This window comes from Netta rufina (assembly GCF_964035555.1).
Source record: "Netta rufina genome assembly, chromosome: 1".
Lineage (NCBI taxonomy): Eukaryota > Metazoa > Chordata > Aves > Anseriformes > Anatidae > Netta > Netta rufina.
The window spans coordinates 82706082-82729275 of NC_140123.1; the positions used below are offsets into that span (position 1 = coordinate 82706082).

At 38.6% G+C, this 23194-nt stretch overlaps 1 protein-coding gene across 1 annotated transcript in view; it reads left to right on the forward strand.

The window, feature by feature from the left end:
• The window catches only part of PHEX (phosphate regulating endopeptidase X-linked), a gene marked incomplete at both ends in the record, with an annotated part of 98997 nt that overhangs the window by 10721 nt on the left and 65082 nt on the right, over nt 1-23194 (forward strand). Inside the window, 6 exons of the mRNA XM_084306237.1 lie at nt 10562-10648; nt 11642-11868; nt 14803-14871; nt 17570-17686; nt 20573-20656; nt 20945-21090. Coding sequence (XP_084162363.1) covers nt 10562-10648; nt 11642-11868; nt 14803-14871; nt 17570-17686; nt 20573-20656; nt 20945-21090 — 730 coding nt within the window. The remainder of the gene's footprint in view (nt 1-10561; nt 10649-11641; nt 11869-14802; nt 14872-17569; nt 17687-20572; nt 20657-20944; nt 21091-23194) is intronic.

Below are 23194 nucleotides of genomic sequence, written 5' to 3' on the forward strand. Positions count from 1 at the left end.
ATGGAAGGAATTTCTTCTTGGGCTGGGGCTTGAGTAAAATCTAAATTGTCAATATATTGATTGAATTTATTTGTAAAAATACAACATCCTTTCATGAATTTGGTGTTTGGGAACATTTGTTTGATTTGTGTTCCTTAGGAACCAGAAAATTTATGAATTGATTAATTACTATATCTTCATAAATTCTTGTGGACATCCATATTAATTATATTCTCATCAATGCAAAACTAATTCACAATGATTAAATGTTCTATCAGTGTCAGAGGAATTAATAATATGAACTAGTTATTTTCAAGAGTCACTAGTCTAACCATAGTGAGATGGACGTTGCCATCAAGAAATAGACTGATGGACTCTAATTGTATCAAATATGAAAGATGTTTGCCTGAACCGATTAATGATGTATAGATCATCATTAAATGCCATTCCAAAAAAAATGGGGGGGGAGGGAGGGGAGAGAAAGAGGAGTTGGGTGGGTGGGAAAACACAGTTTTTCAAAACAAGACAGTCCTGATTAAGGCATCAGCTCCACAAAGACAATTCCAAGGAATGAACTCCTGGAGCTACAGGAAAGAAAAAAAAAAAAAAAAAGAAAAGTTTTTATTAAAAAAAAATGTTAAGGTTTTTAAAACATGGAAATTATTATATTTGGCACATATCTGAGACTGTGCAAGCCAGCAAAAGGTCTTCCAAAAGGGATCAATAGGGATCAATAGCCACATTCATTGGCATCTTGGATGCTTCTGCCTTCCAGTGAAGAGAGAATATACAATGCAGCAGATGGTAGCACAAAGTGGGTTGTGTCTAGAACTCTGCATTATTTCCTAGTTTTCCATGAACAAGGAATTTTCTTTGATGAAATATGCTTGGAGTGATTATTGGGAGTCCTTACAGTAACATGATTGGTAACCTGATTATTTATAATGGGGAAAGTGATGAAAAGAAAGTAAGAAAATTGATGGAAGGCTGTTGAGGAGAGAACACCAAATACATGAAATTAAAAATAATGTGTGCTTTCATGAAATGTAAAAGATTCACTATAGACATCAGAAGAGAAAAAAGATTTGCTATTTTATTAGCATCAGTACAGAGTGTGGTTTTCTTAGGGGGAGAAAAGAGGGTGAAGAAAGGTTGATTAGTCTTCTCTCAAAAATGATATAAACTGATTTGAAACAATTTACACATCTAAGATTAATCTGAGAAATAACTTTACCATATTTCCCTCCTACCTCCTTGTGGAGCAAGAAACTGGGGAGCTTATCTTAGCAGTGGGTCTGGAGGGATATGGATCCAGATCTTTCAACTCAGGATAACAACTTAATTGTGAAACGCTAGACTGTGTGGTGGCTCTTTTTCTGTCTCTCCTGTTGAAACTAACATTTGATATAAAATATTTAATCTTCCAAGCCATTAAGTGTTCTTTTAAACAACTTTAATAGCCAGGTAGTTAAAGTATTCAATTTCTGGGTGACATATAGGACTCCAGTTCCTCCCCAAAGAGCATGCAATTTCATATAAAGTAAAAGAATTCTCACTGTAGAGGTGAAAGTCACCCCAGAAATTCATACAACAGAGTAGTTAGGAAAATTTCAAGATATGGGAGACCCCATGCATTTCAGCTTGGATCTTTAGTTGGTTCAGGTTGAACAATGGGTTTTAATTACTTCATAATTAACATTTTTCTTTCTGTTTTGACAAACAATGCTCTCCAGATTTGATGGAGTGTATATATTTTTACCTATGTATTTCCAAGTAAAGTGACTTACTTTCATACATCTGTATTTTAACTACATGTAAGATAAAACTATCCTTCTGAATCATTCAAATTCAAAAATGAAGTTATTCTTGTATGGCCACACTTACTCATTGACAAGAAAAAAAAAAATCAGACTTTTTGTGAAGGAAGGTCATGGAAAGCCTGTTGTGTTATTTCTGTTAATCCCTCCCCAGCAAATGGGCAAAACCACCACCTTTCTTTTTTCTTACTTTCTTTTAGACTCAAAGGAAAAGTCTTTATTAAGGCAGTCATTGATTTAAGCATTTCAAGATTTCTGAAAACCTTTGATGCTAGTTTGCTTTTTCCATATATATTTGAGGACAGTAGAGAAACATTGAAGGAATCTGAACCATAATACATTAGAAATTGAAATGGGTGTTTATAAAATGTATTAAAATATTTTTTTTGGTACTGCATTAGGCTCTGACAGCTTCCCTTCCAGACCTCTGAAAGCCACCAACAAGAGCCTTAGTGTTAGTAGAGTGATGGTATATTCTTTAAAAAGTATTTAAGTACAGTGGTGATAATTTTTTTTTAGTTGTGTTGGAGTGAAAATTACATACTTAAACAGTCTATTTTCTTCTTTTGGAATCCTGAAAGCAAACTTTCATTTAAAAAACAATCATTTGCAGCTCGCTTTTTAAAAAGAGTTTGTTGGGGATGGGGATTGCAAACTGCACAACAGACAGTCCACCAAACACCTGAAATAGTAAGAAGTACTGGAGAAAAACTAGCAGAACTGGTAGTTAAAAAAAAAAAAAAAGCTGGGGGAGCTTCAAAAAAAAAATATTGCTCTCTATCAATTGTTAGAAGAGGAAAGGTGTTGTAGCATATGCTGAAGATGTATAGTAGGGGATGTTCTCAGAAGAACTTGTATTTTAAAGGCAAAAAGGAATTTAATCAGGCCCTGAGATTATGAATTTTCTGTTGGATTGCGATGGTGCCAGAAGGTCGCAATGCTTGGGCTTCTTTATCCTTCCTTAAGGCTTGCATCTGTGGTGTTTTCCAGGCAGGCAAGAGGTTGCTCAGCTCTTCTCCCAAGGCTTTGATATGCAAAGCGGATCTAAAATGTAAGCAAGGCAAGTGCATTAGCACAGGAGTGTGGCCTGTGCTATTAAACCTGCTAAGAGAGTCAAGGATCCTTTATCAAAGACAAAGTTTTACCAAAACATTAAACACTGCTTTCTGGAGCAGGAGATGTCTGTCTTTGCAGGAGAGTGTGCTGAGAGAACAGATTTAACTCTAAGAATAATATAATCTGGGCTCGACTGTATTTTTTTTTTTCCGGGAAATATGTACAGCTTTGAAATATGCCAGTTAATGACATTTTTGTATAACTGTATTTTACAGGTTATAAGTTATTTTTTTATAACTTGATATATAGGTTCTTCACCTCTCCAGCTGTAGGGGTCACGTTTCCAAACTGATTAGAATAATATATATACATACATGTACCAGATTTTCCTTTTTGAAGAGCTCATAACCTGGATTGTTTGTGTTGCAGGCTATTCTCATAGTTTCATGTAGCAAGCCAAGGAAATTGCCACTGGACAAATGATCATAACAGTATTGTGCATAATTTTGGATGCTGTGGCCACCGATTTTATTTTGAGGTAGAACATTGTGCCCCTTGTAGGCCTCCATCCGTAAGGCTAACCCTCCTTCACTTAACTCCAGGCTGTGAAAAAAGGGAACTGGAAACTAGATACTCTGAATGAACGTCAGCTGACCCCAAACCATTCTCAGATAACCACTCTTGGAACACGCAAGCTCACATTACTGTAATTAAGACATTACATTGTTCTAGCTGTGATTTCCATAACAACAGTGTGGCTTTGAAGGTTTCTGTGTGCCCCCTCACATCCTGGACAAATCATTTCTGTCCAAGATCACTCTGTGAACTGCAACAAGCCTGATTTCTTAAACCCAGTGCACTAGGAGTTTGAAGAAGGGCAGTGCCTTGATGACACAGGTGGAGTTCTCAATAAATGCCCCTGGCAGCACAGGTGCTGCTTGGATTGCAGTTGCTTTTCAAGGACTCTTTTGACAGAGATTTTGAATGCGAATTAAGTATGGGATTAAGAGTTAGACATACTTAATGAACATTAGATTAACCATAAGTATGTCAGAGTTTAAGGAACAACATTTTGCACACAAGTGCTATGTGATTGGTTTGAGTGTGCCCAGTGTGAAACTGCCAATCATTTACCATGTGTACCCATAGGCACACTCATCTCCCACTGAAACAAAATGAACATTTGCACTTCCCTTGTGGATTATGGGGGTAAACGTTGCTTTCAAAAGGTAACAGTGATGAAATACCCCCTTTTCTCTACTTTTAAGCTGAAATTCCTCAGAGAACATCATTAAAACGTTCTGTGGCTAGCATCGGAGGATATCCTGCATATGTCTAAAAGATAACTTGGATTTTGCTTCTTCACAGAAGTAGCACAGAACCTGGGAAGGAAGCAAAGCTTGTGACTGATAACTGAAGAGGGTGAACAGTTTATTCAACTACTCTTTTCATCAGTTGAGAAACCTGACCCTTTTAGCTGTAGAGGGATATTAAGGAGAAGTTGAAGAACAGTCTTTGTTGCTCAGGAACTGAAAGAGAGTCCACTTGAAAGTCCGCTTTCTTTGCTTACAGGCAAGCAAACTCCTTTTCCACAAGCAGAGTTCCTGCATTTTGGTCTAAGAAACTGAAGATCATTGTGTTTTAGGGAATGATAAACATGCATTCTGCAGCACATATGTTTTCTAGTTACTGCTACCAAAACCAAAGGAAGCATGAAAGTTGCATGAAATTTTCACAGAGACTTACTGTGGCATACTTAAAGGACAAGCTTTTTCTTCCTTTGGCCCAGTGAATGGTTATAATCTTGGGCTGCTTTCTGGATCTGCACTGAAAACAATGCACTGCAAATTGTTTTCAGTTGTACTATTGAGCATCTTCTGGCCAATGCTGAGTGACTCCCACTGTCACTGACATCAAAGGGGCTGAGGAGCTTTCAGCATATTCAAATCAGACTCTTTGAGCTGTTGAATCAAGTTCAGCAAACTTCATGCTCATAAAGCAGCACTCAGTTCAAATCAGTAGGATTCTGACATGAATTAGATACGGAGGAATTAATTCTCTGTGGCTCACTTTATCTGCAACAGTGGATAATGGCTGTACCTCCTTGCTGTCACATGTCTGAGAGTGCTTGGAGATCCTTATCCTAAATGTACCGAATGCAATGCTAGGAGCAACCATTAGATTATCTCCTGTGACCTTTTAGTATCACAGACAATTACATTACCCATATATGAAGCTCAATAGCTTGCACTGGGATAAAGCATAATTCACATTGAGCTAAAGCTTATCTTCCCCCAAAACATCAAGTCTTGAAGATGTTAAAGGGCAGAGAAGCCACTATCTCTGCCAGTTGCTTGGCTGCAGTGGTTTATCACTGTCACTGCTGACTTTGTCTTCCAATGACTGTTTTTCCTTTTGCCTCTTTTCAATAGACTGAAGATCTCTCCAGCACCAAGCATTTTCTAATGGTGAGGTAGTTTCATACTGTAATCCCATCATCCTTCCATAATCTTTCATGAAACTAAACAAATCAAGCTCTTCAAGTCTCTCACTGCATGACTTTTATTTTTTTCTATTTATTTTTTTTTCTCCCCAGTTCTCAAGCCTCTTCACACAAAGAAAAACCCAAATGGCTGTGATGTTTTTCTGCTCCCAGTCCAGATGTTCAAAATTGTTTTTAAAATCTGGACAGCAGAAGGGCACACAGCGTTCCAGTCTGTCTTACTAGCCCATGTAGGAGAATAGGATTATTTCCCCACTTTGATACTTCTCAGTTTTTACAGCCCAAGACTGGGCTGTTTGCTCTAGCATTGTCCTGGGAGTTCATGCTGAATTACTTGTCTCCTTCTAGCTTTTCACTCCTCCAGGGTTAAAACTTTCCAGGAAATGGTATGTCCCTTTGGAGTTTTTGTATATATTATTATTTATTTTTTTTTAAGTATTCCCACTGGAATACTCACACATGCAGTTCTTTTTCTTCAAGGTACAAAGCATAATATATTTCATATCATCATCAGATATCACTGTACAAACACTTCGGTTTGCATTTTCCACATACAGCAGATGTTTGTAAAAAGATAAGGACAAAAATGAATGGAAAAAAAATGCTACTCTCTTCACTAGCACTATGTATTCTCCATATCTATGGCTGGAGAGTGCAGTAAAACCTTATGTTGTCTCTGTAGAACAAGAAATAAACTTGAATAGCATTCCTGTGAGACACTGTGTATGTAGAAAACTGTCTGATAGCACATTACATATACAGTCTGCAGACCAGGACCCTCATAACTTGAACCTTTATTTCTAATCTGAATAAGTGGTATGCATGCTACTTTTCCCTACAAATCTGTACAACTTCTTTTTCCTGTACTCCAAGTCAGAAGGTGAAAAAGGATTTCTCAGTACTGTAAATAAAATATGGTGGTCAAAAACCAGAGCAAAGCTCTGTAAAACAGTAGGCAGGAAAATCAACAAGGGCTAGAAATGGAAAGTGAGATTAAAGGTAACATTTAGCCACAAAATTATTCTTAGCCACTTTAGAATAGCATATAGTTAAATACACATGCACACACACAAAATAGCCAAGCTTACTTTGTAAAGTGCCTTGCTCTCACTTTCAACAGCAGATGATTGCTATTTACTGTAGGGTAGAGAACCACAGGAAGTTGGCCTTTTTTAGCCCTCTTGTCCTGGAAAAGCACTGTCTGAAGGAAACTCAATAAAGACCTTCCTTCCTGCCCTCCCAAACCCAACACCCCACCCCAGTTGTGGCTTTTTTCCTTGACTGCCTGCCTAAGCGTCTTCAGTTCAGACAGCTGAGGATCATCCCCAGCCATGGCGTGTTTTCTGTTGGTGATGCTGTCTTTGTGTTTTGTACTGGGGCCAGGGAGGGCAATGATGTAAGCCCACCTGACCTAGACTGTCATGAGCAGAAAAACTTTGGTTTGCAACAGGAACCTCCCTGCCCTCAGCCCCTCGGTAAAAGAAAATGAATGATGGAGCAATTCATGACCTCAGAAAGCTTGGGATAACATGAACAGCTTTAACCAGTTTCTGACTGTGCAAGAGATAGATGCTCAATGAGATGAATTATATTGTTTCAGCACTGCGGAGCAGAATTACCAATAGGTTTTAACATTTGCCATAACTAAGTTTTATGTGAAGACAGATTTATATCTTGCCTCTGAACATTCTGTGCATACAGAAACACTGACAATGAGGTGCTGAGATCAATAGCACAGGCTGAGACCCCTTTTATTCCTAACAGAATAACTTGGAATTAATTTGAAAGTGAAGGAAACAAAAGACATGATGGAAGAACAAGAGCTGCTTTGTTAGAACAGCCATCCAAACTTGTACTTCATATTTGGCTAGGGACAGGTGATCACAGAATTTGTCTTCACGGTGGTCTAAGCTATATTGGTTCATATTTTTATTTATTTTTTTTCATGGTGGCTTTCAGCTATGACATTGTGCTTTGCATTTATGGCAGGCTGGTGATGTAAGTCAGTAATAACAAGGAGTTGTTAAATTGTCGTTGCTGGTAATTATGGTCCTGTGCTCTTTCAGGGTATTGTAAATGACCTTATATATTTTGCTTTTCTAGTCTTTTTGGCTAGATTTCTGTTCCATCTTTATCAATGTAACAGTTAACTGGGAGCTGGAAAATGAACTATTGTTTCATTTTTTTTTAGTATTGTTGGAATGCTGTGTGTCTCATGCAAGGGATCCATTCCTAAAAGTTCCCATCTAAAGATGAAACTAAAAGGTGCTGATGGAAGGTGGATAAAATTTCTTTCATAATCAGAAAACCTGGTGAAGGATACATATATTTTTTTAGTGTATTGAAACTGTCTATAGACTTAAGTCAAATGCAGATAATATTTGGAGTCCTAAAATGGAAGATTACTTTAGGAAGTTGGTGCTTTTCATTTTAAAACACGTTTTTTTATTCAGAACATAATCTGAGTTCATGAAAACAAACAAACAAACAAAAACAAAACAAAACAAAATCAACAAAAACAACTGTGACAACAAAAACACCCCAAGAACAAACTCAACATTCTTCTCAGCACTGAGTGAACTGCTTTATTTGAAACACTGACTTTCCCTAAGTGGGCCAGAGTTTCTACTTCCAGCCAGTAGGCTTAAGAGAAAACTATTAGACTGAATTCCTCAGTGGATTTATGCAAGCCCAAATGTTCCCCTAGCAAGGGAAAAAGCAGGTACTTGGAAGAACTTGAATATTCAAGGACACGTAAAATAGCTATAAATATTTGCGTGTCAAACAGACAGAGAATTTCTGAACCTTGTATTTGGATAGTATATCAGCTAACGCAGAAAGCAAGTTGAGCTGACCAGTGCTCCAGATCTGAGCTTCTAAATCTTTCTGGAAGCTTGAGGCTAACGCTGAAGAACTTCTGTAGTCTGAAGAGCACACACGGACCACATCCCTTATTTCAGTGTCCAAACAGAAGGTTCAACCTTCTTATTAAGGTTTTCATCTTTGATAACTGGGTTTGGCATCATTGGAACCAATAATTTTCTTTATACATTAATTCTACACAAAATGGCAGCATCTTCACTATCACCCTTTGCAAAAGTGCAGGAAGAGTTACAGCTTCATTCTGTCACATAACAAGGTGATTTGATGGGAAAACACCAGGTCTCATATTAACAGGATTTTATGCAGGTGCATTCCTGGAGTTGATTTTATTTTATTGGATGTCATCCTCTGTATCTCTCTTGAGTTTTAGCTCAGCTTTAGCTATTGAATTTTATTAGCTTCAAAATTTCATGGCTGTGCAGCTCACTGGCAAGGAACAGAAGTTATTACAATAACTTTAATAGGAGTGTGTTTTTTCATTCTTAGTTTTATGTAGGTTTCATTTATAGTTTCTCTTAAAATGTCATTCTTAAAACACGAACAGGTCTGATTATTCTGCTAAGAACTGTGCACACTGGAGATATGTGTCAATGATTGGTATGATATTGTGTTTAAGAAATTGAGAAATATTAAGAACTTGAGGATGTGAAACCAAAACTATTGGGAATCCCATCCAGCAGTTTATTATTTATTTATTTTTAAATGAAATTCTTACCTTATCCATTGCTAAAAGGGAATGACCTCAACACATTTCTCAATTTCTCAAAGATCCAAACAGATTTATTTATTTATTTATTTATTTAATTAATTAATTTATTTATTTATTTATTTATTTATTTTTTCCCATGGAGAAAAGGGATTTTGGAGGAATAGACGAAGTGGCATTTACTCATCACTAGGATACTCTTTGACTAATACCTTTCTGAATTAAGCAGTATGGTCTCCTGAGTGTAGGTGCTCTGGACATGGGTGTGAAGTATCTGAAAGGTGAAGCATGGCAGGTTCTTGAATAAGCTCCACATAGAAGAGGTTTGGTTTTACTGTGGCAGGTGTTATGAGGTCCTACTGGCCAACTGCAGACTTTGGCAGACCTGGGACTGCTGCACTGCAATTCGTCCTACTTTATGTGTGGTAACTCAGGCAGGCACAGCAGCTCGTATGGCCAATCTGCACTGTGCCTTTGTTCATAAATCCTCCTGAAGCCCAGAGGGATACTCACTGGGGAGTATGCTGTAGGAAAGTTACTCTTGAATTTTTTAAGGCTTCTTAGCTCTGGTTGAGTGCCCATCAGGAGGAATTTGGGATGGCTCCAGCAAAACCAATCTTTCCAATGGTTCCAGAAACAGTAAGGTAATGTTGGACATGACCTGTTAGGGTCTCACAAAACTACATCAGGTCCAACAGAGTTTGCTAGCCCATTTTCTGTGCTGTGCTCAAGAACTACACTGCTTCTCTTAGTCATAGAAGTGCTCTTGCCGTGCTGCACCCGATCTGATGGATATTGCTGAAGCTAAGCTGGCTCTGCATCTAGCCACAGTACATATGTTTACAACAACATTGTGGCTGGTTTAAAGTTTGGCTAAATGGCTTGAGGCAGCTGAGTGTGGACTGATGAGGTTCAGATTCATTCTGCATGATATTTCACTTCCTTACATAATGTGATGAGTGCAACGTTTGTGCAGAGAGATGACAGCTTAGGAAAACAAGTTTGGTTTTCCAGAACAAGGTCGGTGAGCAACTGTGGTGTGAGGGAGCTATATAACACAACTTTTCAAATATTTGTTCCATACTTGGCCTTCTGTGTAATTCACAAGGCTGAGGCTGTGTGTGAGGCTGTGAGAGCTGCAAAAGAGCAGCTCTCTGCCACTAGCTTTCAGTAGTGGCAGAGCTGGTGGAAATAAACCCCAACAGTCTTGCTTCTGGGATCCCACCACCTTCTCCTTTAGACCCCAGTCTCACAGCATGCCAACACCAGGAGCTCAGCCACCTGAAAAAAACACTCCTCAGTCTCTGCCCTGTGTGCTAGCTCCCACCCGCTTCCCCTGATTTCCTGTCACCTCTGTTTGCTGAGGTGGCTCTTTGTGAGCAATGAACCGTGTCAGTAAGTTGTCTTTATAGTAGTCCTTTAAAAAGTATGCATATCCTGTGTGGAGGTGGGAAAAAATGAAAATACCTCTCATGCCTGTGTTGTTGCCTAAGAAAATACATGTGAAACCTCATCCTCAATTAACTAAGTGCTATGACTGAAGCAAATGTTGAGACAGGCAAACAGATCATACCCACAATTTCCAAGGTACTGAAAAAATGTCATTTCTTTTTTCAGCATTACTTGAGAAACCAATCAGCAAAAGACAGGACAGTGAAGCTGTACAGAAGGCCAAGATCCTTTATGCATCCTGTATGAATGAGAGTAAGTGGTCTGATTTTTGGACACTGATGTGTTAGCCATGTTTATAAAGCCAGGCTTTTTTTCTGCTCTCCACTGGACTCCATGAAGCTTTGTGCAGACTCACAGGTTTTGCTGATTTGCATTCAGCCTGAATGCAGAGGGTCCTCTGTTTGTTCCTGAAGTCAAGGCAGTGGTACATCGAGGCACAAGGAGACATTTTTACAGAGACCTTTGTTCATCAGGGCTCTGACAAAGGATCCTTATGTGTGCAAAAGGATGCGAGAACCTTGCCAAGGGGCACAGGAGTAATGCCTGGTGTATCAGAGGACACTGATGAAATTCTCCTAAGACACTTTTGAGAGTCTGCTCAGCACCCTCCAGCTTTCTCTAAATCCCTGTGATCAAAACACTTCCACAGGGCAGGATTCAGGCAGCCCTGAGCTCTGCAACTGTGAGTTAGCTGGGTGCCAAGTGGGCTTAGAGAGGAAGGCCTGCAACCACTTTTCGGCAGTGCTTTCCTTGAGCTTGTCGCTTTCTGTAGGGTTGATGTGCACTAGCTAGGACACAGCACAAACTTTATGCAACTGAATGGGTGAAAGATGGGTTGGGAGGGAGTGGAGTTTGTCCATCAATGTGTTCTTTGTCCTTCCCACTCTCCTTCAGACATGGTTTCCTGGGGCAGGCTCAGCAGTTTGGGCAGCTGCCCTGCAGCCGCAGTGCCCAGCTGCTGACCCCTCTGGCTTTGATTGCAGGCAGTCTATGAAAATATACTTAATTCAGCCCTTTGCCTTTTAGAAAAGACACTGATATGCCTCTTTTTTAACTTGATTCATATAAACTGGTGTAGGACTGCTGGGCCTCTGTGTTCACAGGCAGAACAAAGGTGCTGGGGTTCAGCAGTGCCTTTGTCCTGCCTAGGAATTGATCAGCACTGATAAATCCTTGCATCTCCCATGGCTACTGCTGGATTTGAATCATCTGGAATGTAACAGTTGTCACACTTTGACATTTCAGATAAAATCGAAAAAGCCGATGTGAAACCACTGCTAAGCATACTGAGGCACTCCCCTTTCCGCTGGCCTGTGCTGGAATCCAACATTGGACCTGAGGGGCTGTGGTCAGAGAGGAGGTTTAGCTTAGTCCAGACTCTGGCAACTCTTCGTGGTCAATACAGTAACTCTGTCTTCATCCGTTTATACGTGGCTGCTGATGATAAAATCTCCAACCGGTACATCCTGAAGGTACAGATATCTATTAGGCTACTCTGCATGGCATTTTGTGATCTCATTTTTTAAACAAAAGTGGTGGATATCTTGTCCAGGGGGTGCTCTGGGTGCTGCTTATAACACTATCAGTTGTATGAAGAATGGTTTTTGTCTGTGAAGATGAGGAATGATGAATTGGTCACAGATATTTTGAACTTGAGATATTTTTCTTGAGGTGGAAACATACTATCTTGTGCTTCTTACAAGCTTCTTAAGCAGCACCTTACAACAAAAAATGTATCCCAAACACTTCTAAACCTGAAATGAAGAATAAGCATTTACTGAAATTCTTTTGTTTTGAACCAAAGCATAAAGTTCAGTAACAATGCATGACATTACACAACGGTTTAGATTAGTGAGAAGGAAAAAACAAACAAACAAACAAATAAATAAGTAAAATTTCCTAGCTGTAGTCTGACAAAACTCAAGAGAGAATTGTAATGGTTACTGTGAGATGTCATCATGGCAAGATCGAGTGCCTGGGCCAAATGCATTATTGTTGTTTAGGAAGTAGAGATGAGTAACCAGAGTAGGCCAGCTCTCCATTGCTATGAGAATGTAATTTATGAAGGCAAGAGAGAAGGAACAAGAAAGAAAGCTATGACACCATTCATCACAGCAAAATAATATTTATGGTCCTTACATTGCTGGCATCCTGGCTAGCTGTAGGGATGCTTTCAAGAATACATTGTATTTGGGTCTTGGATGAGAGTTGGACAGAACAAACTTCAGTGGTTCTGAAGTGAATATTGATTCTGAATCAGCTCTTTGGAATGTCATTTGACTGAGGTGTTTGACTGGTACAAAATTCAGCAGTAACTTTCCCTGTCTCTAGGGAGTTTTCCTGAATGGTCAAGGCAGTAGCAGATCAGGAGTTCAAGTATTAAGGATGTCATTCTGCTAAGATTCTGTTTGGATCCTGTCAAGATTGCTTTGGCTTGACTTTCTTTTAAAAGAACTGAAATGGTAGAATAAAAAGAGGAAACATTTAGCTATCTCCTGTCATACTCCTACCATAATCTCTTAGGCCAAGTCACCTGTCAGTGGGGGGTTTGGATACATCTATATTGCTGATCCCTTGGAAATGAATTGTACCTGGTAGTATCTTTACTCAGTATGCTTAGTGGCACATATAAATTAGGTATCTAAATAACTGAAGCACTACATCTTATGAATAACATATTACTCCTTGGGGGATTCTGTTGTTGTTAATTTGATTAAGAACTTGATCTGCAGAATGCATCAGCCAGTATTCTACTTTGTCAATGTTTTAACAAATTCCCAGGAGTGTGGCTGTACCAAAGAGTATTTCAATCTGCTCGTGAAAATAGCTCTATTGCAAAATTCTTTGTTCAGCATTGCAAAATCATAAATAGATTGGGAAAAAATGGAGAAGCTCCAAATTAAACTTTGTTTAGCATTCAATATAATTATTTTTTTTTTTGACAAAAAAATGTTAGTTAACTTTTCTGTTTCTACCTCATATTTGTGCTTTCTTAGTTTCAATAGATTATCAAATCTGACTCTTAAGCCAGGAAAATTTGTCTGAGCACTTAAAGCAACAGTCACATAACTGAAATAGACTGATATCTATTGTATATAGTGATTTATTTTTTTTCTTCAATATGCAGAAAAAAGGTGATACTGGTTTTCAAAGAATCAGAATTTCACTGAACATCACAGGTACCCTGCTTTCAGTGGAGGATTTGTTTTATTATGATTTTGATATATTTTAGATCTTGAGAAAATCACCCATTAGAGGACAAGATGACGTTTATTCATCCATTTGAGATTCTATTTGCATTTACGTAGGTCAGTTTTATACATGTAGAAAATGTGAAATATAAATGCTGTAGAATTTAAAGTAAAAAGGGCTTGTGTAAAGTAGTATGACTAGGTACAATCTCTCTTCATTTCTTATCTTCTCAAAACAAATATGACATCAAAATAATAATCTTAGAATGACAAAACTGTTTTTTGTTGGTTTTGTTTTTCCACTCTTTCCATTCCCATGAGTATCTTATGAAGAGTTCAGAAACTGGATGAATTATGTTTTCAGATTTGGCTTCTATATCCTAATTTGTTTTGATCATATTGAAATGTTTTGTGAAATCTCAGCTTCCAGTAGTGATTTTAAGAATACTATTTGACTGTGAATTTTGCCTAATTAAGGACTTGAAACATTATGTAAACACTCCCATGTAGCCATTTCATTCAAAAGACAAAGTGCAGATCTCATTGAACTTTCAAGACTGGTTTAAAAATTTCTTGTGCATGCATGCGTGCACGCAACGATTTCTGTGGCTGGAATCCAGCTGTACCTCTATTCAAAAAGCCAAATACTCATTACAGCACTCAATAATGGTCTAGAGTGAAGCTCAAATGCACAACCATGTTTTTTGTCAAAGTAGGCTAATGATGCTTTCCAGGCTCACAGCAGTGGACATGTTCCAGTAGCTAATGGACATTTGTTCCACACACTAGACTAGTATGTCCAAAGTTGACTCTGTTGCCCCTGAAATATGTACAGCATGAATCACTGTCAGCATGAGTGTTTGATCCTGTAGACCCACTCTTTTTGCATTACCCTACTTGCTAAAGGAGCCATAAACACTTAAGTCGTGGTAGATGATACTTTGCTGTAGTAGATAGCTCAAATATTGCAGGGGACATCTGAGGCTTTCCAGATCACACTAATGTGAATTTAGTAACATCTGTCAGCATTTTTCTGTTATTTTTTAATTATGTGGAACTCAGGCTGGTCTTCAGCAATGTATTATGTATTAGGTATTTACATACACCTACTGTAATTGCCAGAAAAACATGAACTCTTTCAAGGTTGCTAATATGGCTATCTTTGAATTCTGATGAATTTAATTATTTAATGCTTTTTCTTGTTATTTTTAACAGCTAGATCAAGCGAGCCTCTCTCTTTCATCTCGAGAGGATTACCTAGAAAACACCACAGAAGCTAAATCTGTAAGTAGCATTAACTGAAACTCAAAATGTCAATTTTTTCCCTCAGTTTTTGTCATTGTGGATTTTGCTCTGTTGAGCTCCAAACTGAGAAAAAATTGTGGTTTGTTTGAATTTAGATTTGTCAAGATATTTCTTATCAGAAAACACCACCACCACAGATACTCGCAAAGTTTCTCCAGTGAAGACTTTAATGAGATTTGGGGTCCCCCTTGCTTTTCTTCCACCTTGGAAGGGATCTCTGGAGACATTTCAACTGAGTAGTGTCTGACTGTCATCTTTACTCCTCACATCAGATACCTATACACATATATATGATCTCCCTTAGCTTTCTCTTGTCCAGGCTGAGCAGTCCCAGCTCTCTCAGCCTCTTGTATGGCAGATGCTGTGGGCCCTCTATCAGCTTTGTTGCCATGTGCTGGACCCAATCCAGTACAGCCATGTCTGTCTTGTACTGGCTAACTCAGGACTGGGCCCAGCACTTAAATGTGGCCTCACCAGCGCTGAGTAGAGGGTCAGGTTCACCTCCTTTAACCCGTTGACAGAAATCTGCCTAATACAGCACAGGATACTGTTAGCCTTCTTTGCTGCAAGGACACATTGCTGGCTCATGTTCATCTTGGTGTCCACCAGGACTTCCTGAGCTTTTCATAAAAATTGCTTCCTCGTCAGCTGGCCACCAGCCTGTGTTTGTGCTTAGAGTTATTTGTCACCCTATGCAGGACTTGGCATTTCCCCTTGTAGAACTTCATTAGATTCCTGTTGGCCCATTTCTCCAGCCTAACAAGGTCCCTCTGTGTGGCAACACAACCATATGATGCATCAGAAAAACCTTCTCAACCTCCTCCCCCAGTCTCTTACCGTCTGCAAACATGCTGAAAGTGCACTTGCTAGAAGATCATGTGTCTCAGCAAGGGGCTGCATGCATTGCCTGCAGTTTGAGACTTGCAGATCTGTGTCCTCCTTATGACGCACCATCTGGGTCCAGGAGTACAACAAAAAATCAGTTACACCAGCAGTGTCTGGGTACCATGTCCTAAGGCACATGACCACCATATTTAAGGATGGGTATGTCAGACAAAGTTCACTCACCTCTTCCTTGTGAACCGGTGCATCTCTTGGTTGCTTCTGGGAGTTGTGCTTTAAGGAGCTTGGCTCTTGTATAGGCCTCTCTGTGGTGTGGACTAAAAAGGTGCTTGACCCTCCCTAATCAGGTGTCAGCTAGAAGAAAGTCTGCAGGCACACTGCATTCAAGGACAGCTGGCAGTATTCATTAGCAGCTGATACCGCTACCCTTGCCTTAGCCTTCACCTGACCTGGTGGCAACAGGAGTCCCCCAATCCATGGCAGAGGAGGCTCCAGGATTTCCCAGACCATGGACAAAGTGACTAGAAGCTGAAGACTGTCTCAACAAAGTGGAACTTCAATACTATTGCATTGGTGAGCTGCCCTCCAGGCCAGCCTCTTGGGTTGAATTAGGCCTGAAGGCTGAGCTCATTTCAAGCTCCTTTACAGATGACTATCATAAAATTAACCTGAATTTATTAAATACAGGGAGCAAGAGTTCCTCAGTGCGTCTCAGTGGTTCATTAACTCTTCTTCTCCCTCTCTTCATGATTTCTCAGTACTCTGCTGCAGCATATCAACAAGTTTTCTTGCTGCTTTTCTGTGGACAGCAGTCATAAACTGGTAAGGTTTGTCATATGTATCGATATTTGACAATGGCAACATCTCTTTTACACTCCTTTGATGAAAGCCTGTGGGCAGCATCTGACACGTGCAGCTGAAAGCTCACAGAAAACAAGAACTTGGATTGTCATAGGCAAATCACTTATAATTAAGGTCTTAGAGTTTTGCTTCCCTTTTAAGTTCAGTGAGAAGGTAGTGAGTTTTTTTAGCCACATCCATCCGTCTAGATGATGCCAGGAACCAAATAACTCTATTTATTCAAAGATTAAAGATGGTGATGTATTGGGAAATGTTTTTTTCTTTTGGAGGACTATGGGCCAGCAGGAGTTGATGAAGAGGAATCTGATCCCTCTCAAAACTCTTAAAGATGATGCTTGGAGAGAGGTAGCACAAAAGTCACTACAGTATCATTATATACAGTGTTTTGTGCTAACATTTGTGTATACACACTAGACTAAAATGTGCTTTTTTAGGGAGAGCAGAGCACTGTAGTGGGAATATGTGTTGCAGTGTTGTGGCAGAAATAGAGGATAGAGGTCAGTGGAGTGTCTATTTATCTCCCAGTATTCTCAGCCCCTAAGCTTGCACTTGCCTATAAGCACTTCTTCAGTCCTGTTCTTATTACTGTATGAGATTGCAAAAAAACATTTGTGTACACACATACACACTGTCTAATCCCATCATAAGATTTGTAAGTATTTTTGATCTAATCCAGAAGTGTCTTTTGCATTTCCTGAGATTTACACAGAGATTCAGAGTTGTGTACCACAGCAGGTATCTTAGTCTTTCATGCACAGTATGTTTAGTGTGTTATTTCCCCTCTTCTCTTCAATGAAAGTGGTCACTCAAGGTAAGGAAATTATAACTTTGGTTGCAAGGGCATGAAAGTACGAAGTGTTCCGCTCCCTTCCCTGCTATAGCTGGACATTTTGTGACCTACTGCTGCAGCTGTATTGAAGTGCAAATCCACTGATAACTTCATTCCAACCCTCCCCCCCTTTTTTTTTTTCAGTACCGAGATGCCTTTTTGCAGTTCATGGTTGACACAGCAGTGCTTCTGGGTGCAAATGCTTCACGAGCTGAGTCTGATATGAAGTCAGTTCTAAAGCTGGAAGTTAAAATAGCTGAGGTGGGTAATTTTATGTGGCATTTAATATAGCTTTAAAAAAAAAGTACAGTCCTGTTTCAAAATGGAAAGTCATTATATAAACAACCTTAGCAATAATGTTTATTGGAAGGAGAAGGAAAGGAGCAGAACTTGAAGAAAAAAAGAGTGAACAGTCTTCCTGCCTTAGTAAATTGTTAAATAGAATATTTTATTCTCAGGGGCAGGTTAAATAAAAAAGAAAATCAAACAATCAAATAAAACCTTTAGCCATATGCCCTTGATCCTTTAAATTAATAATATTTCTTGTTTGAACTTGGGCAGAATTTAAGTCCCTGTTGTACAGCTGTGTTGTGAATACATTGCCATGTATTCAAGGAGCAGACTGGGTCATTCTCTGAGGAAGTCTAAGAGCAGCACAAGAGTGAGTTAGGATAGTGGCACTTTGTGGTTAATGAATGGGTGGGTGGCCATAGCAGTGCCACAGTAAGTTCCTGAGATACTTTCTTGGGGTGTCCTGGGAGAAGGGACAAGAAACTCCATGAGTTTTCTTTTATGAGACCAATTGGACTTAGCAAAACTAAGCAGATTTAAATCTAGCACTCGGATCTGATTGATTTAGTTGGTGACATTTTTGCCCCCCACCCCCCTCACCTCCCCACCCCCTGTGGAGTTTGGTTTAGACTTTAGGACTCTCGCAGGCTGAAGAAGCATTTCTGCTTCCCTATATCTCCTTTACTGTGGCTGCTGCAGGAATCCTTCTCCTGGGAGCTTCAAGTCCACTAACATTTCTGCTTTTTCTAAAGCTAGAGAGAAGAGTTTTCTTCAGTGTTGGGAAACCAGCAAAAGTTAGAGGTATAGACTTGAAGCTGATTTACAGAACATCCAGCAGAACTGAGGATTTCTTCATATCACTGTAGAAAAGAAACTCTCCCACTGTCCTCTGTGAAATGCAGCTTCTGCTGTTAATAGAGAAGCCTCTTTCTCAGAAGAGGTGGCAGTAGAAAATGACTTTTCCCTGGGTACTGCTACTGGTGTCTACACCAGGAGGAAAGGCAATGATATGTCTTATTGGTGTGTGTGTGTCTGTGTGCAGAACTGAGAGCCATCCAAACTGCAGTAAATCAGTGTTTCCATGTCTCAGCTGAAAGCAGAGATGAAATTTTGTTAAATCTCTAAATAAAAGCCAATATTCTGTTTCAATTACCTAGCCTGGTTGTAATAATGAGCAGATACTTCATTGCGATCCAGTGGACTTGAGAAACAGGAACTGTTTGTTCTGTTTATTGGTGATGTGATAAGATGCATTGTTACTTCTGGTAGTTCTAATGTTTTATTTGGCAAGTGTCTTAGAGAGCTTTAATCCACAAACAGGATATGTGAAGTTGCTGTATAAGATGACATGGATCATGTAATAGCCTTCAGGATTAGTAATGCATGCTTTTATGCAACAAGCCTTGTTTGCTCACAGTCACCTAATATTCCTTTAGTACGAATAATTCCCTAAAATATATTCAGATATTAGGAACAAGTCCAGGGACGTGGATTGTTACATGATCCCTAATGAGCACAATTAATCACATAAACATTACATTTTACCATGATTTTGAAGGAGCTAGTCCTGTTTGTCGCTTTGGTTTTTACGATATCCCATGTTCCTCTATATATTTTTTTTTTTTTTAGTGAACATACATAACAAAGAATTTGTGTGTTCAGGAAGAGAGACAACTAGAATAAAGGGAAAATATATTGGATTTAGGGAGGAATGGTATTCTTCAAGAGATCTTATTGTGTAAAAGGAAGTTTTTGAGTAGATCTGAATTACTGGAGGAAGAGGAAAAATTTTGAGAAGAAGGGAGCAAATGGGTTCAAGGAGAGTTTAGATTTGTCAGATAAAAGAAATGTGCAGAAAGGGAGAAGAAAGTCATTTTTTTTCCTGTATGGCTTGAGCAACAGTAAAACCACAGACATTTGCTGTAGAATTTTGGTTGGAGAACTTCCAGCTGTCTGGTTAGTCTGGCGTCAATCTCTGTCCTGTTTAAATTCTGCAGAAAAAAAGCCTGTTGTACAGGATTTACCTTAGAGTGGGGCTGAAATTGACATAAGGAATTCTTGTTTCTCCTGAACAGTGACAAAATATTAAACTTTATCTTGTACTTGTCTTGTTTCTCTGTTAAGATACCAGGCTACCATCTTGGAATCTGATCATCTCTTCTCAATTATAAAAGGACTTGCTTTGTATTTAGTATTTCTTCTGCTACATCCTTGGATTTGATACTGCAGAGGATCCTGAGGTCTGGCTCCTGTGGTCAATTAGATGAGAGATTGTTTTGGTGAATGATTTAGCTCATGTCTGGCCTATATGCTAAGGTTTTCTGCTATGGAAATCAGGACACTTTGTAAAATGGGGAGAAACTGGTGCGTGTCTGGCTTTTCCCTCAGATGGAATCAAGCCATAGCAGGGCACATGTTCAAATCCAAGAGATGAGATATCCATCCAGCATACCCATCTCAGATTTGACCTTTTAAACAGTTTGGACTGGCTTCTTTCTAAGATGATAAGATAAATAAGTATGAAATGTCTAGGTATGCTTTTGCCTCTTATGAATCCACACACATTTCTTATAAAAAGGACACAAATTGGTTTGCTTTGTTCAAAGAAGACATGCAGCTCATAAAATTTCCCCATAATGAGTTAAGCTGACAATGAACCATATTCCAACTCTCCTAGGTAATGCCATCCTCAGAAAGGGAAGTTAATGTCATGAACATTTGCAAAAGGGGTGGTGAGATACTTCTGCACTGAGATTATGCTGGACAGTGGTGATACAAGAATACATCCTTTGAAGATGAACCTGGTTTTCACCTTTTTTTTTTTCATTTCTTTTTTTTTTTTTTTTTTCCCCCCAGATCATGATTCCATATGAAAATCGAACAAGCGAGGTGATGTACAATAAAATGAACATATCGGAGCTTAGTGCCATGATTCCACAGGTTGGTTGTGGAAAAATACAAAACTATTGTTTTAATTTCTGACCTATATGATTAACAAAATCTTCTAGTGCGGAAAGACAGCATGTTAAAGGAATATTATTAAGAATGTTTGTATGTTCTTTTAAACACAATTATGCAAGGTTTGAAAACATGTAAAGACAAACTGCAATAGTTTCTAAATTTTTAATAAGTAAAGCTTTGAAACCATTAATCTCAAAGGTGCAAGTTAGTTAATGAATCATCTTCCTTGATAAACTGCTTTAAACAGCCTTCTTTTTTTCATTTCAGTTTGACTGGCTGGGATACATCAAGAAAGTGATTGACACCAGACTCTACCCTGAGCTCAAAGACATAGGTCCTTCAGAAAATGTGATTGTCCGTGTTCCCCAGTACTTCAAAGATTTATTCAGGATACTTGAAAATGAAAGGAAAAAGTAAGGATGGTTTCACTCATATTTATGATGGGGCATTGAATGCCAGGCTTTTCCTGGGATTTTCAGGTGCTTCAGAGGTTCTTGGAATCATGTCTCTGGGCAAAAGATCTCCGTGGTTTTGTCCGAAGGAAGATATAGCATTACTTTGAGTGCAGCAGAAAAAAAAATAGTTTCAAGCACCTTTTTACTCAAAACACATGTTGCAGTAAAGTTCAGCAGATCCTTTGCAGATCCGTTCAGCCTCTCTAACCTGTATAGGGTCTTGTATCTTGTGAAATCATTTATACCTCTAGAAAAATGCAGGCAGCTCACAATGGATGTTCTCTGCGCAGGGACAGAGAACAGGTTCAAGAACAGGCAAGACGGGTTCAGGCAATGTGAGGAATAAAGGGTATGTGAAGATGATGTTCTGTTTTGAAGCATTTTTGTTGATAACATCTAAGTTGTTTCTGTGATAATTTGCTCTCACTCTCCACTCAGATGTGTTGCTGAACTTTTAAAAACCACCACAAAACCATTGCCAGGCTCTCATCTCTAAAAATAATTCCTAGTTGATTGTACAGTATGGCCACACCCAAATGTGCATTTCAGAAAAAAAAAAAAAAAGAGTAATTTGGAAGCATTGTTCTTATATTGCTGCTCTGTGCCTCCAATGACAGAATGTTTATGTTAATTCATAGTACCAATACCTGTAAAAGTAATAAGAAGATCAAACAATAAGAAACATGAAGATGATCATTTTTTTCTGCCTACAGATTGTCAAACGTTCTTACTTTATATAATTCAGACAAATATCATTAATGAACCATGAATTTTAATACGCTGAAGAAAGTCTTCTAAACGGTTTGGGTTGTCCATTACACTTACATGCAAATGTAACTACTACACAGTAAATACCTGGATGCTTTTTTCATTAGGATTTTAATTTAATTTCAAGAAAAAAACATCTATGAGTGTTACAGAAGTTAAACCAGTGTGTGTATTATGGGGGAGAGAGGCTGGACTAGTGACCAGAAAGAACTTCAATATCCATCTTCAGCAAAGTTCAAAACCAGCTTCCTGATTGCCAAAGGTTGAGGGGACAGGCAAAAACAGTCTTTGATTTCTAATATATTCAGGCTGTTAATCTTACAGCTGATAATGGTTTATGTGAGCCAACACTATCAGTGTTTTCTGCTCAGTTTCTCTAAGTTTTCCCTAAGAAAAATTGCATCATAAAAAGTTAGAAATGTCAAATACAGTGTTAAACTCAACCCAAGAAGATTTCAACAAATTTTTATTCATAAAATCCATCCAAAGAGTCACCGTGTGATAACAAAGTTTATGTTTATAATAATATTCATTATCTAAAATGTCATAGTTTGCTCCAGAAGCAACTTTGTTATCTGGTCTGAGAAAATCAGAAATCACCTTAATGCAAACTGCTAAAAACAAGATGTTAACATTTTCCTGTGCAGTAAAATCCAAAAGCTTAACAAGGATATTTTCTTATGGGTAATCTCATTTGTCCTTCTCCATATGATGTTTAAAAGGTTAAATTAATTTAAAAAACATGATTTTTTAAATTTTTTTTTTAAATAGTAAATATTTCCATGGATCAGTTTCCTACTAAAACATTCAAAACATTTAGACTTGCATCAGTGATTAAAATGTGAATTAACTTCTGATTATTTCAGGAGAGTCAGTGTCATTGGGAAAGACAAGCACTTTCTCTGAGTTCATATTCTCTTCAGTTACCAACCTGCAGGCATGGGTGTTATTCAAACATGGCACAAAATTAAGGTTCATGCCCCAGTGATCTGGCAAACTACTTGGTGAAATTTCTTTCAGGTGAAGGGAAAAATGGAGTGAAAATTAAGCCTGGCTACAAAACAATTCTTAGTGATGGAGGTGACAAGTTGTATGGACTCAAAATCCTATCATAAACTGCTCCCTTGGAGAACTTGCTCAACAGACTTGAATTGCGAAATCATTCACATGGCAATGTTACTAGAAAATAGCATATTGGCAGAGTGTAGTGTGAATTTAATAGAATAAGGCATTTATTTATTTATTTATTTAGTGACAACCCTGCTGAATGTAATCAAGTAACTCTGTGTAGCTT